The 18977-nt window shown below is 45.4% G+C and overlaps 1 protein-coding gene across 1 annotated transcript in view; it reads left to right on the top strand.

Annotated features, from left to right (window-relative positions):
* The window catches only part of LOC120940396, a 100426-nt gene extending 81878 nt beyond the window's left edge, over nt 1-18548 (top strand). Inside the window, exons 9-16 of the mRNA XM_040353228.1 lie at nt 4293-4490; nt 12370-12548; nt 12635-12814; nt 13863-13976; nt 14769-14852; nt 16427-16607; nt 18042-18200; nt 18317-18548. Of these exons, the coding sequence (XP_040209162.1) occupies nt 4293-4490; nt 12370-12548; nt 12635-12814; nt 13863-13976; nt 14769-14852; nt 16427-16607; nt 18042-18200; nt 18317-18483 (1262 nt within the window). The 3' untranslated portion in view covers nt 18484-18548. The remainder of the gene's footprint in view (nt 1-4292; nt 4491-12369; nt 12549-12634; nt 12815-13862; nt 13977-14768; nt 14853-16426; nt 16608-18041; nt 18201-18316) is intronic.
* Nucleotides 18549-18977: the final 429 nt, after the last annotated feature.

The raw sequence follows: 18977 nt of genomic DNA, 5'->3' as shown, positions 1-18977 counted from the left end.
CTTATAAAGTGCATTATGCACACTCTTCTCTTTCCTTCATCTTCAACATTAAAGGGATTGTAAAGGTACAATTCCCCCCCCCCCCCCCCCTAAATAGCTTCCTTTACCTTAGTGCAGTCCTCCTTCACTTACCTCATCCTTCCATTTTGCTTTTAAATGTCCTTATTTCTTCTGAGAAATCCTCACTTCCTGTTCTTCTGTCTGTAACTACACACAGTAATGCGAGGCTTTCTCCCTGGTGTGGAGTAAAGGTCGACCAATATGGGTATTTCTCTGGCCAATGCCGATATTTAGAAATCGCGGCAGCCGATTTATGATGCAGATTTTTATTTATTTTTTGGGCAGATATGTTAGGCTGATTTGTCCCCGTCCCCCCCCCCCCTTTCCTCTTTCATAAAATCTAACAGACCCCTTTCACACTGGGGCGTTTTTCAGGCGCTTGTGGGCTAAAAATAGTGCCTGTGAAGTGCCCGCAATGCTGGCACCCAAAGCCGATCTCTCCCTCGGGTGCTGCCGCCACCATCTTCGCTAAAGGAATCGGGAAGGTTCCCTACTGTGCATGCGCGAGTCGCACTGCGCGATCCCACTGGTCCTCGCTGTCTTCTGGGACCTGTGTGTCTCCCAGAAGAAAGCTGGGTGTAGGTCACAACAGTCACTGCGGTGATCTATGCCCGGAAGAGGGAGCAAATACCTGGGATTACACAGGTATCTGCCCCCCCCCCCCCTGAAAGGTACCAAATTTGACACTGGGGGGGGGGGGGAATCGGAAAAGCGGAAGTTCCATTATTACTCTAAGTAATACAGAAAACTTCTTAAATTTAAACTTTTTATTTAAAAAAAAAAAAAAACAAGCCTCCAATCAGTGCACTTGTATGTATAATTTTAGATTTATAAAAAAAAAATATTATTATATATCATCTAATACACAAAAACAGGTAATGAAAACTTCTGGACGAAAAAAAAAAAATATGGGCTAACTTTACTATTTAGTTTTGTATTTTATTTTATTTGTTAAAGCATATTTTTTTCCCCAAAAAAATGTATTTGAAAGACCGCTGCGCAAATACCGTGTGACATAAAATGTTGCTGCAATCGCTATTTTATTTCCTAGGGTCTCTGCTAAAAATATATATATATATGTTTGGGGGTTCCAAGTGATTTTCTAGCAGAAAATACAGGATTTTTGCTTTTAAGCAACAAGTGTCAAAAAATGTAGCCTTTAAATGGTTAAACTGAGAACTCTCCTACACAGAGTTCAGTTCATTGATAAGTAGCAACATTGTATATATTTTCTCAAAACTTGGCAGGCTGCCCAGGAGAGAGAGAGAAGTCTTCTATGGGAAACTTCAGGCAACTTGCATTGACTTCTATTACAGAAGCTTTTTGCAAGTCGCGGTGCTGAAGTTTAAATCGGCTTTTTTACAGCACAAATCGGCCGATACCGATTAATTAAAAAAACGCCAAATATCGGCCGATATATCGGTCGACCTCTAGTGTGGAGTGTCGTGCTTGCCTCCTCCCTTGAGGTAGGGAGGGGGCGAGCAGGAGAGTCAGGATTCTCTACGTTGCAGATGGATAAAAGAGCTGCATGTTAATGGGCATCCTGACTCTCCTGTAGTCCAAGGGAGGGGGCGAGCATGACACTCCACACCAGGGAGAAAGCCTTGCATTACTGTGTAGTTACAGACAGAAGAACAGGAAGTGAGTATTTCTCAGAAGAAATAAGGACATTTTAAAGCAAAATGGAAGGATGAGGTAAGTGAAGGAGGACTGCACTAAGGTAAAGTAAGCTATTTAGGGGAAAAAAACTTACCTTTACAACCCCTTTAAGGCTGGGTTCACACCAGTGCAAATTGGATGCAGATTTCCCCGCATCCAATTTGCATGTCAGGAGCCTGGGACCGACTCTCAATGGAGCCGATTCACACATCTTGAGCGGCTCTTGTGAGAATTGCATATTAATGTATGTCAGCGGACGTCAGAGCACATTTAAATGCAACAAATGGATGAGAAATGTACATGCATTTTCCATATATTTGCAGCACTACCCCCGAAGGAGCTGCTGGTTTGTTTTGGGTCTACACTCTGGTTGCCAACCCCTGAAATTGGCTCAAAACCCTCCCTTGGCACAACTGGTATAGTGGGAATTGTGGACCCCAATAGTTTGTTGGAGGGCACAATATCCCAACACACACCACCGTAAATTAAGTGTTCCCTTGACTACACAAATTCCAGCGTAACCAATGTAACCATTTACTTGAAAGAATAAAGCAAGAGAAACGCAGATAAACAATAAGACAGCTTGCAGAGCTCTGCAAGAGTCAGTAACAGAAATAATAAGTACACTTTAATTTATACTGGCTATACAGACCTGTGTAAGCACGCAGAAAGGGGATCCCCTCAAAGTATCTATACTGAGGTACCTCCCTGCCAGGCCTCACCCAGCTCTCACTAGTAACAATAATCACAGTGTAATAGAACCAAATACTCGATCAACAAAAAAATAAAAAGTATGAAAATGATTGTCAACCATATGCAACAACTAAATAGGTAGTCTTTGAGTAATATGACTAACATGGTTTGGTGGGCCAGGCCAAACCTCAATATAAATTATCTAACAGGTCGTGCATGTATGCGTTGGCATGCAAAGAAGAAAAAAAAACACTTTGTAGTCCAAGGTGACAAAAATAGTAACTGGTGGAAATTTCTGGAACATTCAAACCACAGTGATGAATATCAAACCACAGTGATGAATATCAACCATCCACCCTCCTGCAAGACAGTCAGTATGCTTGGGCAGGTGCCCGTCTCACCCAACCAGTTCAGGCCTGGTCCTACGGAATCACTCTGTCCATAATCTTCGATCGCTATCCGTCTTGAAGACGGCGTCCGGTTCCCAGACAAGTCGCAGGGGTACTGGAGTTCTCATGGCACTCCGCCCGGGCGTAAATAGGCCGCAATTCCAGCCTAGACTTCTGGGAAGACACCTCACACAGGTGTCCTCCTGAGTTGAAGAGGTGGTCCAGAGGAGGGCGCCAAACACATCCTCACCCTTAAATTACCTCTCCGAGCAGGCCGTGCGGGGAGCAAAACACTTTGGGATTGTACAGGTAATGTAGTCTATAACAAGCCAAGGCAAATGGAGTCTCTTTTCTCCCTGTACTCAATTTCCCAACATTCTCTGCAGTATCAGGACAAAAGTAAGCAGCAGGTGGTTCTAACACAATTCGGCCACAGGAGGGAGCTGAGATCCTTCTTGATCAGCAGATGGGTAGTCTTTTATATCGCATGAAAAAGGTGATATCCCGCTACATATTATAGCACAAGTTGGAGTGAATTGGCCCTTAATGATACCTATGCGGTTTGGTTTGAGCCCTTACAAAGTGAATAGGCTCAAATCGCACTGCAAAGAATCACATGTGGTGCAATTAATATCCCAATCGCATGCAGTTTCCTGCACCGCTCCTATGTGAACTGAGGCTGAAATCACTGACAACCCTGGGTTCACAGAGTACCGGTGGGGCAAACCGCATGTGCTTGGGATAGGAATCGCACCGCTTTCCTGTTCAAGTCACATGCGATTCTTTCCAGTGCGGTTTGAGCCCATTCATTTTATATGAGCTCAAATATCGCCGCAAAGGTATTCGTTTTGGGTATCGGAGCATTTGCATGAGACTAAGTACTTGTGAAAATGCTTAGTATCACACCAATGCCGGTATCTGTGCAACTCTAACATGTATACTACTTGGACTTCTTAATTGGTTCCCTATTCTCTGAGCCAGGGGTCTCCAAACTATGGCCCTCCAGTGGTTCAGGAACTACAATTCCCATCATGCCCAGTCAGGTATGTCAATGTCAGGGCTTTGCAATGCCTCATGGGACATGTAATTTGGCAGCAGCTGGAGGGCCGTAGCTTGGAGATCCCTGCTCTGAGCCATTGTATGTTAACTCATCAGCGATCTTTCTTATAATGTTAACAAGCACTGTCTTTGGAGAATTTCATTGTATTTTTTATAATGTTGAAATTTGGAAATTAAAGTGTTTATTCATTTTTAAAGGGCACCCAGATTGCTCTTGGCCCAACAAGGCATTCAACCATGGGAATAGAACATACCTGGGCACATGCATCAAGCCTAGAGCAAACATGGCAATGATACTCTAGGCCTGTCTCTGCTGTGCTGTAGCCTGGAGGTCATGTTTACTTTGCAAACGAAAATGGATGTTTGTAAATGTTGCTTAACACTCAGGTATTTGATTTGAACAATTTACACAGACCTTATATTTGTATTTAGAACTAAGACTTGGCAAGAAGATCTGTGAGGGCAAAACTAAAGAGGTGTATGAGCTGCCCGATCACCCAGGATGTGTTCTCATGCAGTCCAAGGATCAGATCACGGCAGGGAATGCTGCCAGAAAGGACCACATGGAGGGCAAAGCCTCCATCTCTAACAAGACCACCAGCTGTATCTTCAAACTGCTTCAAGAGGCCGGTAAGAATTATCACTTGGTGTATGTTTGCGGTCTTCCTTTAGTAGCCTTCATTGCATTATTTATTGATAATCTTATTGAGTTAATTAGATTTTTTTCCCGCTCAAATTTTAGAAGCAAATGGAAGCCAGTCTGGGCTTCTTTTGCCAATGAGCTACTCTAATCTCACTGCATCTGCAGGAGCCTACATGTGGATTTGTTTTCAGTTTTTGTCAGCGTAACCCACTAAAATTAGTAGACTACTTTTAACCTTGGCCATAAAATATATCAATGAATGACCCATGTTCATGTATTTACGTGTGTTTACAAATGACAAACCTTCATACTCGCCTACATGGCTGCAGCATTTATTTGATGCTGCAGCTTTCCCCTTCTGGCTCTACACAGAGGACTGAACAATCAAAAGTCCACTGATCATTCAGTTCTCGGTCTTCAGTGAGCAGAGAGCCAGTCACTGTCAGTCTCCAGTGCTTTACTGGAGAGCTAGGCTGTGGAGATGGTTAAAATGGTTGGTTCGGGCTCTCGGTGGGACACCGGTCAGGAATCTGGGTGGATCCCAACATTGTTGGGTTCCCTGCAGAGCCTGGACTGGCTCTGACATCAGCTGACAGCAGGGTTTAGCCAACTGTTGGCTGAATCTGGGACACAGGAGTCCAGAACCAAGTGCACTCCTGTGATCCCCAGAAGTACGTCCAAAAAAGCTTTGGCCATACGTCTCCTTTTTAATAAGAGCCAATGTCTATTTCTGATTCTGAGTAAAGTGGGTTGTTCTAATTGAGATCTGCAGACTGATATAATGGAGTAAGGGTTGCACGCATCCACCCCTCCACGCTCAATATTATTGGACAGATGCTGGATGAACTCTCAGCACTTTAATGTCTGATTTGAAAGAAGTCGTCTGTTATCTTTTTGGTTGACTTAAGGACATTTTGAACAATTGACACATACAAGAGATCACAATATTCCTTTTTATTTCCAAGAAGGAAATGGCTAAATTGGGATGCGTGCTGTGAGTATTTGCTCGGGACACACAATTTATTCTGGCAATGCAGTAATTGAATTACAAGCACACATTTATGACCACTGTATGGCAGTTGGGGGTGAAATCTGTGCAAATTGGTTCATTCTAGCTGTCTAAATGGGATTTTAGTTAATTTAACTAAGTTAATGACTTCCCCCTTCTCTCCTTGCCTGTTCAGACTCTATGGAGCATCAATTTTTGGAAGGGGAAAATCAATGTTCAGAAAACCTGTAGTGTTGACGTCGGTAAAAAAAACATATGTGTTTGACATTGTAGACGGTTTAAAAAAAAAAAATTCAAATTTCAATGATAACCATTCGTTTCCATTTTTAAGGAACTTTCACAACACTTGACCACTGGTGACCTTGTATTTTTGCTGCGTGGAGATTTTATATCTATCTCTATCTCTATCTCACACGTGACGGACCTTGGGTGAAACCAATCCTCCTACATAAGGTATACCTGTTTGGACTTTCTGGACTACAGTCTTCTCTACATCCAAGTCCAGAATTCATTAAGCTTGTTTGAGCTGGCAGGGAGCTGAAATTACATATTGGAGAGCTGATTTGAGGGAAGACACACCTCCCTTCAGAGCACACAGGAACAGAGCTGAGGTTGTCTATCACAGGCTGTGTACTGGAGCTCCCTCACCTGTCTCAGGAAAACTTGTCAGATGTGATCCATGCAGATAGCAGAGGAATAAAGCAACAGACAGAATTTCAATTTGGTGCTCTTAATTGAGACAAGTACACACTATAGAGGGATTATTTTCTTTATCGTACATCACGGGACACAGAGCGGCATATTCATTACTAGTGGGTTATATGGAGTACCTTCAGGTGATGGACACTGGCAATCTCAAACAGGAAGTGCCCCTCCCTATATAACCCCCTCCCATAGGAGGAGTACCTCAGTTTTTTTGTCAGTGTCTTAGGTGTTGGTGCACGTTGAGGCTGTGCCTGTAGTAGTCCTTGGGACCAGGGCCAGCTGACCGGATCCGTCCAAGGTGCTTCATAGCCAAAGTGGACGGTACCCGGGCCCCAATTCGTGGATGGGGTTTTGCCTATAATGCCTCTCCTTGGAGGGCTGGACCCTGGGTTCCAGGTCTGGTTTCTAACCTAGAGAATACCTGTTGCCAGTGGTGCTGTATAGGTCCAGGTTGTGGTGTTCTTTTAAGACCCCAGTCCCTGAAGGTCTATGACCATACCCACGGTGAAGGGTGAAGATTGGGCCTCTTGCAGAGCAATACCCTGCGGCGTGGAAAGGTAAGCAGGGGGCCTACGGAACTTGGTTTGTCAGTAGGCTTCCTACAGGGGATTCTTGGGCAGCCTATTTATGCCTCTGTGCATGGGCAAAGGAGAACCACAAAGTTTTCAAACGGGATGGCTCAAAACACCCAGGTATAGTTCCCCTGGCTGGGCTAGTAGGCTGCTGCTTCTGTCACAAGGAGGGCCTTTTTTGGGCAGGGTGTTCCACAGAGAAGGAACCATACCATTAGGGAGACAGTTTAAAGCTTCCCTTTTACCTGTGTCTGCTGCTCCAGCGTCTAAGGTCCTGGTGTCTCCTCTCCACATGGCTTCCTGCTTCCCCTAGCGGCGTTTGACGCGCGCGCGCGCGTGCGCGCGCTTTTACTTGTCTGTGCGCGCGCATACGCGGCGGTGCTGCGGGGAGGGGGCGGTTGACGCCGGACGGCTCCTCCCCCCTGCACACAGGGAGGATAAATCCTGGAGGGCTGTTCAGTCTGTAAAGGCTGTGAGGGGACACGGAGCAGCGATGCTGGCTACAGCATAGGAAGGTTTGACAGAGCTTTCTGGCACAGTGACACCCGGTGGCAGTTGTGGGAAGTACACCTTACTAAGGAGCCTCTGGCTTAAAAGTTTGCATTCAAGCCTGTGTACTAAGCAGCGCCTTTGAACACTTAGGGTGCTCACCTAGCCCAGCATTAGGGGGTCAATACCAGACAAAAAAAAAAAAAAAAAAAAAAAAAAAGATTTTTTCTGGTTGAAGCCCTTGGGGCTCAGTATTGATTTTCCCTTTTTATAGGTTATGGGAGGTTTGGAGTCCCTCTAACATTACCCTATCCTATTGTTTCACATTTATTTGATTATATGTGTATTTTCTCCAGCTATTACAGTCAGTTGTATACTAGCGGAGTGCCTCAGAATTTGTATATTATGGCTCCTAAGGGTGCAGGTAGCGCTAAGAACGCTAAAACGGTTAAAAAAACCAAAAGGTTCTCCATCGGGCTCTGAGGATATCCAAAATCTAGTGGCCCCTACTACTCCGGAATGCCCGGAAGTTGTTGTCCTAGGTGAGCCATCAGGGTTGCTAGGTGCTATGGCTGGCCCTACTCAACCAGCTCCTTCCTATGTAACGGAAGAGATGTTAGCCTCCACCTTGGGTGGATTGGAAAGGAGGATGGCCGCTCTAATTACGGCATCTTTGGCAGGGAAGAAGCGGGTTAGATCCCCGTCTCCCAGGTCTGAGTCTCTGGAGGAGGATATCCTCTCCGACTGACGAGGGAGGTCAGGATCACCTTGACCATTTAGGTTCTGAGGATTCTACAATAGAGGAACCTTTTTCAGCTTCTCACGCAGAAAGACTGTGGGTTCAGTCCCTAACGGATATGGTGCGGTTGGCTTTTAAGATACCTGGGCCTCAGCCTCTGGCCTCCGCGGTATCCTCATTGGGCTCCCTGAAAGCGCCCCAAGCCAATTTGGTATTCCCGGTACATCCTTTGTTAAAGGACCTGATTTTTCAGGACTGGGCTAAGCCAGACAGGTAACCCTTAGAGGAAGAGTTTTCAAAGAGATGGGCTGTCCCTACTGTGGACGCAGCCATCTCATGTGTGAACAGATCTTTAACTTGCAGGTGTTTAAGGATCCGGTTGATAAACGCTTGGTAACATTACTTAAGGCCTCCTTTACTTCAGCAGGGGCGATAGTTCAGCCTGCTGTGGCTGCTATTGGAGTGGCCCAAGCATTATCAGATAAGACTAGGCAAATGCTTAAACTTATCCCTGCCCAGCAGGCAGAGGAATTTTGGATATACCCAAGGCTATACGCTTTACGGTGGATGCTATCAAGGACTCCATCCAGCAGGCGTCACGTTTATTCTTATTTCTAATCCATATGAGAAGGCTCTTATGGTTGAAGAATTGGGAGGCTGAGCCCCCGTGCAAAAAACTCCTGGTAGGGTTCCCTTCCATGGAGGACGTCTCTTCGGAGAAGACTTGGATAGATATATTCAGACTATATCAAGCGGCAAAAGCACTCTCTTGCCAGTCAAGAAGAAGGCACGAGGGCCCGCATTTAAGCGCCAGCCCTCCCCGGGGCAGGGGCTCTCTAATACCAAACAGTATCGACGGCCTCCTGCAAGATCAGGCATTAACAATAAGCCGCAGGGCCAAGCCACTGGGGGCAAGAAGCAGTGGTACCGCAAGCCTGCGAAGCCAGCCCCCAAGTCGGCCCTATGAAGGGGCGCCCCCACCCACGATGGTGGGGGGAAGGCTGCGTCTCTCTGCAGAGGCACCATTCCCGACTGCTGGGTACGGTCTTCCGTGACCACGGGCTACAAGCTAGAATTTCTAAAATTCCCTCCTCCTCATTACCAGGAGTCAAGAGTACCAGGCGACCCTGTGAAAGGAGCCGCATTGATGGCGGCATTGAATCATCTGCTATGCCAATTTTGGACTTAAAGGGAGTAAATGCGTATCTAAAGGTCTGCTCATTCCGGATGGAAACTATTCGGTCAGCTGTCGCCGTGCTCCAGAAGGACGACTTCATGGCGTCCATAGACATAAAGGATGCTTACCTTCATGTGCCAATTTTTCAGCCACATCAAGTATTTCTATGCTTCTCGGTGGCTCAGCGTCATTTCCAATTTGTGGCGCTCCCCTTCGGGTTGGCTACGGCCCCCCGGGTATTCACGAAGGTCCTAGCCCCAATCCTAGCCAATCTAAGGATCCAGGGGGTCACGGTCCTGGCTTACCTGGACGACCTCTTGGTCGTAGACCATTCGTCTCCTGGCCTGGAAAGAGCAGTGGCCCTCACGGTTCAGTACCTCGAGAGGTTCGGCTGGGTCCTAAATCGAGACAAGTCAGCATTCCTGCCTACAAGGCAGCTGGATTATCTCGGCATGAGATTGGATACAGAAGAACAGAGGGTGTTTCTACCCCTATTAAAGGCCATCAAAGAGCTAATACAAATGGTTCTAAGCAAGAGAAGGCCAACTGTTCGCCTATGTATGCGGCTACTAGGCAAGATGGTGGCCACATTCGAGGCGGTTCCGTACGCTCAGAGCCACACTCGCATCCTGCAGGCAGCCATCCTGTCAGCCTGGAGCAAGAGGCCTCAGGCCTTAGAAATTCCTTGGCCACTCTCACCAAGAGTGCGGCAAAGTCTAGCTTGGTGGTTAAACCCTCAGAATCTCCTGAAGGGAAAGACTTTCAGTCCTGTGACCTGGAAGATAGTAACCACAGACGCCAGCCTGATGGGCTGGGGAGCAATTTTGGATGGTTGCACTCGCCAGGGCTCTTGGGCAGAGAAGCAGTTGCCCATCAATATCTTGGAGCTCAGAGCTGCTCGACTAGCCCTCAGGGCTTGGACGTCCAAACTACAAGGGTTCCCGGTGAAAATACAATCGGACAATGCCACGGCGGTGGCATATATATAAATCACCAAGGGGGAACCAAGAGTCAAGCCGCTCAGAAAGAAGTGAGCTTGATTTTCTTGTGGGCAGAAGCCCATGTGCCCTGCATATCGGCTATATTCATTCCCGGAGTCGACAACCTACAGGCAGACTTCTTAAGTCGCCAGACTCTGTTGCCGGGGGAGTGGTCTCTGCATCCACAGGTCTTTCAGACACTCTGCCAGAAATGGGGAGTGCCGGACGTGGATATCATGGCATCGAGACTGAACAAGAAGCTAGACAGGTTCATGTCCCGCACAAGGGATCCCAGGGCCTGCGGAACCGATGCGTTAGTTTGCCCTTGGCATCAGTTCAAACTTCTTTATGCATTTTCCCCGCTCCAGTTACTACCCTGCCTGCTGCGCAGGATCAGGGTGGAGCACATACCAGTCTTCCTGGTAGCTCCAGCATGGCCCAGAAGGGCATGGTATTCACTAATCCTAAGGATGGTAGTGGGAGACCCTTGGACTCTTCCTCTACGGCCAGTACTGCTATCGCAAGGTCCGATCCTCCACCCTGCCTTACGGCATCTAAAGTTGACGGCCTGGAGGCTGAATCCCTGATTCTCAGGGGTAGAGGTCTGTCTCAGAAAGTAATCTCTACCCTAATCAGAGCCAGGAAACCGGTCTCTAGGGTGATTTATTACAGGGTCTGGAAGGCCTATGCAGGCTGGTGTGAGTCCAAGTTATGGCTTTCTCGTAAGTTTACCATCGATAGGGTATTAAGTTTTCTCCAGCTCGCAGTGGATAAAGGACTGGCATTAAGCACAATCAAAGGACAGATTTCAGCTTTGTCAGTATGGTTTCAGCGGCCGCTGGCCACCTACTCGCTGGTTAAGACCTTCATTCAAGGGGTCTTGCGTATTAATCCTCCAGTTAAATCCCCGCTTTGTCCGTGGGATTTAAATCTTGTTCTGTCAAGTTTACAGAAACAACCTTTTGAGCCATTGGCTGAAATTCCTTTGGTTTTACTGACAAGGAAGTTAGTATTTTTGGTCGCCATAGTTTCCGCCAGAAGAGTATCGGAACTGGCAGCCTTATCCTGTAAGGAACCATATCTTATTTTACATAAGGACAAGGTCGTTCTCCGCCCTCATCCTTCCTTCCTACCAAAGGTTATATCCAGTTTTCATCTAAACCAGGATTTGGTATTACCATCCTTCTTTCCTAAACCTACTTCCAGAAAGGAAGGGTTGCTGCATACCTTGGATATTGTCAGGGCCATGAAGGCCTATCTTAAAGCTACAGAGAAGATCCGGAAAACAGATGTGTTGTTCATTTTACCGGATGGGCCCAAGAAGGGGCAGGCAACTGCAAAATCCACCATCTCGAGGTGGATTAAACAGTTAATCACTCAGGCCTACGGCTTGAAGGGGTTGCCTCCTCCGTTATCATTAAAGGCTCATTCTACTAAGGCCATGGGCGCCTCCTGGGCAGCACACCACCAGATCTCTATGGCTCAAGTTTGCAAGGCGGCAACCTGGTCTTCTGTCCACACGTTTACAAGGTTCTACCAGTTGGACGTAAGAAGGAATACTGATGCAGCCTTTGGGCAGGCAGTGCTGCGGGCTGCAGTTTGAGACCCTCGGACTCCGGGGGCTCCCTTTTGAGTAAAATTTAAAATTTAAATTTATTTTTCTCAACTAAGTTGGATTTATTATGATTTGAGTATATCTCTAATTTAAATCCTTTTGTCTTGGGAAGATGTCTCCCTCCCCTCATTGTAAGCATTGCTTTGGGACATCCCACTAGTAATGAATATGCCGCTCTGTGTCCCGTGATGTACGATAAAGAAAAAGGGATTTTTTAATACAGCTTACCTGTAAAATCCTTTTCTTGGAGTACATCACGGGACACAGAGCTCCCACCCCTCTTATGGGGACCATTTTGGGAGGCATACTGCTTGCTACAAAACTGAGGTACTCCTCCTATGGGAGGGGGTTATATAGGGAGGGGCACTTCCTGTTTGAGATTGCCAGTGTCCATCACCTGAAGGTACTCCATATAACCCACTAGTAATGAATATGCCGCTCTGTGTCCCGTGATGTACTCCAAGAAAAGGATTTTACAGGTAAGCTGTATTAAAAAATCCCTTTTTTATTTTTCTTCTCTGGTCAGACTTTCTCATATGAAATTGATAATAACCTTGGCTGTGTTATTTGTGTCTCTCAGGTATCAAGACTGCATTTGTCAAGAAGTGTAGTGAGACAGGATTCATTGCCACCCATTGTGAGATGATTCCTATTGAGTGGGTATGCAGGAGAATAGCCACTGGCTCCTTCCTCAAGAGAAATCCTGGAGTCAAAGAAGGATACAAGTTTTATCCCCCCAAAGTAGAGATGTTCTTCAAGGTGGGCTGATTTTCTGTTCACTTTCAACAGCTACAGTCACTATTCCTTGTTGGTTCCACTAATGTATGCATTGCTTTTACCTGCAGGATGATGCCAATAATGACCCACAGTGGTCTGAAGAACAGCTAATTGCTGCAAGGCTTTCTGGTGCTGGCCTTGTGATTGGTCAGGCGGAGGTGGACATCATGAAGCATTCCACAGTGGCCATCTTTGAGATTCTGGAGAAGGCATGGTCTACACAGGATTGTACCCTGGTGGACATGAAGGTATGTGTATGATTTTTCTTGTTTGAAAGATGGGGATATTTTTGGAATTCTGACCTGCTTTTTATTTTTGGGAAAACTAGACTATACCAGTAGTTCTCAACCTGGGGTCAAATGATATGCCAGGGGTCACCAAATCCTGGGTTGTTCCTGAAGCCCGTACCATTTTTCGTGGCTGCCCAGCAGGGCTGTCCCTGGAGCCTGTGGAAGCCCAGCTGGACTGTTCCTGAAGCCCCCAGGCACTCATTCAGTTCACAACATGGGTGGGTGGGGGGGGGGGGCAGAGACTAGAGGTCAGCTGACTGGTGGGAGGGCCTGAGGAGACCCCATCTCCTGATTTCAGCATAGGTGTGACTGCAGCGAGACGCCACAGATACAGTGAAGCCGGAGACACAGTGAGTAATGGCACTACCACTCATCCCAACTCCCCGCCAGCACTGCCACTCATCCCACCCCCACCCCCAACCAAGAAGTAAGAGAAGGAATAAAAATGGAGAATACATAAAAGGGAGGGACAAAGGAAAGGGGGAGAGAGAATAAGGGCTAGAATGACGGCTAGAGAGGGATGGGGAAAATAACAAGAAATCGGGATTGAGAGAGAGATAAAAGGGAAAGAAAGGAGAACAAAGAAATGTACCATAAGGGGTTATAATACTGTACGAGTGGAAAGAACTCAGGGAGCGCTAAATGTCCGTGGGTTAGGGGCGCAAATTACGTGTCTTGCCTTGGGTGCTGACAACCCACGCAACGAAAATAATTTTTACTGTTGGGTCCCCACAACCTGGGAAATTTTTATTAAGGGGTCACGGCACTAGAATGTTGAGAACCACTGCTCTATACAGTACTGCACAGTAACTGCTTTTATTATTATTATTCGTGAGTGCCTTTAGTACACCGCTGTGATATTGGTATAGTTGCGGTTTTCCTTGGTAGGCTTTCTGGTAAGTGTCGCTTGATACTGAAGATGGCTTCCTTTTTGTACTTGGTATTTATTTTTTAAATGTATAATCATCAAGTAATTAATTTTACTATTTTTCTGTATCTACGCCAGATTGAATTTGGTGTTGATGTGACCAAAAAAGAGCTTGTTCTTGCTGACGTGATTGACAATGACTCGTGGCGTCTGTGGCCTTCAGGAGATAAGAGCCAACAGAAGGATAAACAGGTAATGAAATGCTGTCGGAAGGCTTGTACATGAAGCTCTGAAGACATATCCTTTTGAGTTGGGGATAATCCACATAGACCCTTACAGTGTGCAAGCACCACTTATGTGTCTGGAGCTGCATGCAGACACCTTATGTTGGCCAATGGAGATGCGACAGCTGTATAGACTCGCCCAGACATCTGAGTTGACAGGGATGCGTGCACCCTTCCCTTTTTAAATTCAGATGTGCTGATGAGTCCGTACATCTGCTGCATCTCAATTGACATAGGCTGTCTACATGCAGCTCAACACTGCTCCAGACACCTAAACAAACGGCTCTTGCGTACTGTATGGGCCTCTGCACCCAGATGAATGAGCCCAAAAAGCCTATCCAAATCTAAGAACAAACGCTAAATGTATTGCCTTTCCTTCAATGTAGGGAATGAATTTGTTACTAACTAGTATTGAACACTTCCTAAAGATGGCAGATCTATTCTGGCTTTTCTATGAGCCGGGTGTGTGATGCCCAAGGTGAGAATAGCCTACAAATAGGTTGAGATCTCCCTTGTAAGCTGGCTTGGTGTGTTCCAACCATATTTAGGTGACATTTTGTGCTCTGTTAATCCTTTGCCGTACACTGCTTTCTGAGATGGTCCTAAAATGTGTGTGTGTGTGTTGTTTTTTTATATATATATATATATATATCTATATATATATATATATATATATATATATATATATATAATTTCTAAAGTAGTCCTAGAGGATGTTTTTTTTTTATTGTGACCTGTGTTTTTTTTTTTTTGTTTGCAGACCTACCGGGATCTAAAAGAAATCACCCCAGAAACAATGCAGATGGTGAAACGCAACTTTGAGTGGGTTGCTGACAAGGTGGAGGTAAGAAATGGTTGCTATCGGTACATTGTATTTGTACAGTTGTGAAGATGGGAATTATTTTATCAGTGATTTGGAATGGCAAGAGGGGCGGCTAGCAGACGGAGGGTGGACTGAAAGGGGCGGCTAGCTGGCGGACTGAAAGGGGTAGGTGGAGGGCGGACTGAAAGGGGTGGCTAGAGGGTGGACTGAGTGGGCGGAGAGGAGGTGCAGAGCAGTCCTTCGGTATATAAAACATGGCACTAATGGAGAGCTGCTGCCGCCGTCTAGTTCATCAGCACTCGGAACATAACGGCTTTCATTTGAATAGCTGTGTGTTCCCTGCCGCGCGTCGTCATATATATATATATATATATATATATATATATATATATATATATATATATATATATATATATATATATATATATATATATATATATATTCCCCCCCCCCCCCCCCTCGTCCGGGGACGATTACCCGTCCCAGTATTGGACAGGTGATCTGTCTATCAAAGTGGCCAGACAAGAGGGAGGGGCTATATATGACACGCGGCGGAACACACAGCTATTCAAATGAAAGCTGTTATGTTCCCCCAAGTGCTGATGAACTAGACGGGGGGGGGGGAGCTATTTTCTTGCAGTAAATCGGTGTAGATGTGCCATAACTCATCCATCAGGGCAAATGATTTTCAAAGCAGATGCAGTGTCCGTCAGAATCCTTCATGCCCTGTAAGACCAGAGCCTGACTAAGCTGTCATTCGCTGTGCAACTTTCCATACTGGATTGGACTATTTCTCATTTAAATCAATGTTCGCATTTGTGTCAACAGAAGGGTTTTTTACAAAGGGATTGAGTACTAATCCAAATGACTGTAATTCTCTGATTTATGCCAGGAGAAGCACTAATGAATGTGATTGGGGAAAAGGCTGGTGCAAACTGAGCAACAATGTAATTTTTGGTAAAATACTCCCAAGAGGAAATCGTGTCTAAAGGGGATGCAGGCCCAGCAGCTTTCCTCCTTAGTGCCCTGCAGGTGCTGTGCATTTGGGGACCCATGGACACATTTAAAAAAAAAGTATCGGTAATCGGCGAGTACATGGGGGGGGGGGGCTGGGGTGGTGGTGAAGTATCGGTACTTGTACTCGGTCCTAAAAAAAAAATGGTATCGGAACAACCCTACTAGAAATGTTCCCAACCTCTGTTTTGTCTTCCATAACCTTCAAGCTAAAGTCCAAGTAAAAGGCTAAATTCAGTCAATACTTGTTTGACTTTTTGTCATTTGCACGTTGCATTACTACATTGGATGGCAGGTTACACACGTTCCTGGTTCAACAGTGCGGCTTTATGTGTCACCTTCCCACCTCCAGCCAACTCTCTTCATAAGAGATCTGAAATGTTGTCTAAGAGTCAGTAAACTAAATTGCAAGGTGGTGTAGTGATCTGGCTATGTAGTAGAAGCATGTACATTACAAGAATTGAGGCTGAACATAATTAGATAACTTGGCTGGTAATCACTAAACATACTGTATGTTATCTGCAGTTAGTGGAGTTTTAATTGTGCTGCTGATTGCGAGGACTAACGTCTGTCTTTTACAGCTCTTACTGACCAGCATGAGTCAAGGAAGGGTGGTTGTGCTGATGGGTTCCATTTCTGACTTGTCGCATTGTGAGAAAATCAAGAAATCCTGTGCAAACTATGGCATTCCATGTGACCTCAGGGTGACTTCTGCCCACAAGGGTCCTGATGAAACTTTGAGAATCAAGGCTGAATATGAAGGTAAGAATTCCCACTTTGCTAGAGTAGGGTCTCTTCACCTCCTAAGTGCTTTTTGCTGTGTGTGTTTTAAATTAATCCCACTCCCCCCCCCCTTTACCTGCCTGGCAAAGAAATAATGTGCAAGTATGCATCGCATACTAGCACATTACATGAAACTTGCCTCAAAATGAAGCCTTCCAGCAATGCAATGTCGTTGCTGGAGACCGCTTTCATCTTCACCATTCTTGCTTCCAAGTAAACGGCTAAATTCAGTCAATACTTTGACTTTTTGTAATTCTGTGTAGTTTTGTGATTTGCACACATGTGCTACACTACATTGGCAGGTTACACATATTCTTGGTTCAGCAGTGTGTCTTCATGTGTCACCTGCACCGTTCTTGCTTCCATATTCGTGGACTCCAGCTCTGATTGGCCGGAGCTGCTGGTCAAGGCGCATCTCTCCAGTGAGGCCAAGACTAAAAAAAATAGTTTTTTCCAGTAAAATGGGAGGGGCATTTGAAAGCTGTCAGGTTATTACTGGCTTTTGTGTTCCTGCACCAGACACATCCGCTCCCATCATTTCTTGTCCTTTCGGAGGAACAGGGAATTGGATCTAAATCTTACTAGCAGATTCATAAACGCCAATCTAAGGGTCCATTCACACTAGGAACCTCATGTGAATTGTAACAAACGCTGTGCAGTTCCTGTAAGATTCATGTGCAGTGCGATTTCCAGCTAACTCATTTTGAATGGGCTGAAATTGCACCACCCCAAAAGTAGTGCATGCGCTACTTTTTGAAATGCATGGCAACTACATTGCATGGTACTTTTTGTACTGTGCGGGCCAACACGCTGTTTGCGATCTGTTTGGGGTGTTACCTTTGCACTGACACTCGCAGCAGATCGCAAGGGTAGTGCGATTGGAATGCAGTGCGGGAAGCTGCACAGGAACATGGCTTTCCCACACTGCATTCTTGCGTGCATGGACCCTAAGGTTAAATTGTTGCCAAGTCTATGCAAAAAAAAAAAAATTTGTAGTGCCGCCTTCTGCTCGGCCTCTAGTTTTAGGTTATGTTGTGGAACATCTGGTGTTGCAATATAAAGATGGTAATAATGCCAATTGAGCATGCTGTGGCAGCTGTTTTAGGATACAAGAAACTGACCCATTCTAAAATACAAATCCTAACAAAGCTCCTTGCACTACATGATTTTATTTGTTTTTTAGGTTTTCAATAATATAGCAGTTAGTATATTTATTTTTTATCAAAATATACATTTTGTTAAATGTTCAATGGGTTCCTTCCTAGCTCTGTGTGGGGGTAGGGTGTGTTTTTTTTTTTTTTTTTTTTAATTGTCAAATTCTGTGGTTAAATTTTTAGTACTGTGCTGATGACCAGAATTCTGTTAAATTACTTGGTGCTGTAATGCCTTACACATTATACACTTCACTCTTAGGAGATGGCATTCCCACGGTGTTTGTTGCAGTTGCTGGCAGAAGCAATGGCTTGGGTCCTGTTCTTTCTGGAAATACTGCATATCCAGTAATTAACTGCCCCCCTCTTACGGCTGACTGGGGGGCTCAAGATATCTGGTCTTCCCTGAGGATGCCCAGTGGTAAGAAATTCATGCACACTGCTGAAAAGCAGCCAACCAGGTCTTATGAGTAATAACATTGCTTTTAATGAACCATAAAATTTGTTTCTTTTTTGTACCCCTCTATCCTGCTGCAGGTCTCGGATGTTCTACAGTTCTGTCCCCTGAGGCAGCAGCTCAGTTTGCTGCTCAGATATTTGGCTTGAACAATCATTTGATATGGTCCAAGCTACGCTCCTGCACTCTGAATACCTGGATTTCTCTTAAACAAGCAGATGTGAAGCTGAGAGAGTGCAGCATGTGACACCCCCCTCTCCCTTTCCTAAGGCACTGTTCTGTCTTGCTTAATTAAAGCACTTGGTTTTTCTACACCTGTTTTATGTGGGTTTATTTTCACTAAGGTAATTTTAGAAGTGGTCTAGTGTGCTATCTGGTCAACACCTTTCTGGGTTCAGAACACCAGAACTGGTATGTCTCTGAACTATTTCTCAAGTAACAAGGATGTGAAATTTGGGGTGCAAAAATAAAGGCATGCTGGTTACAATGATGACACGATTATCCATGATCACTAAACATTGGAGCAAAGGTAAATAGATGTTGACCACATCAGAATTTGGTTGTTGCGTAAACAATGGGAGGAATTTAAGACTGGAGTGAACAGAATCTGGAACAACTGTATGAGCTCCTACCTCACTGACGACAACCTTCTCGATCCGGCTTTCGCCCACAACATTCCATTAAACTGTCCTACTAAAATTCCAACGACTTACTAATTGATAAAACTGATGGTCATTACTC

This window comes from Rana temporaria, chromosome 1 (assembly GCF_905171775.1).
Source record: "Rana temporaria chromosome 1, aRanTem1.1, whole genome shotgun sequence".
In the NCBI taxonomy this organism is placed as follows: Eukaryota; Metazoa; Chordata; class Amphibia; order Anura; family Ranidae; genus Rana; species Rana temporaria.
Note: the sequence above shows the minus strand (reverse complement) of the source record. Positions and strands in the feature narration are given on the sequence as shown.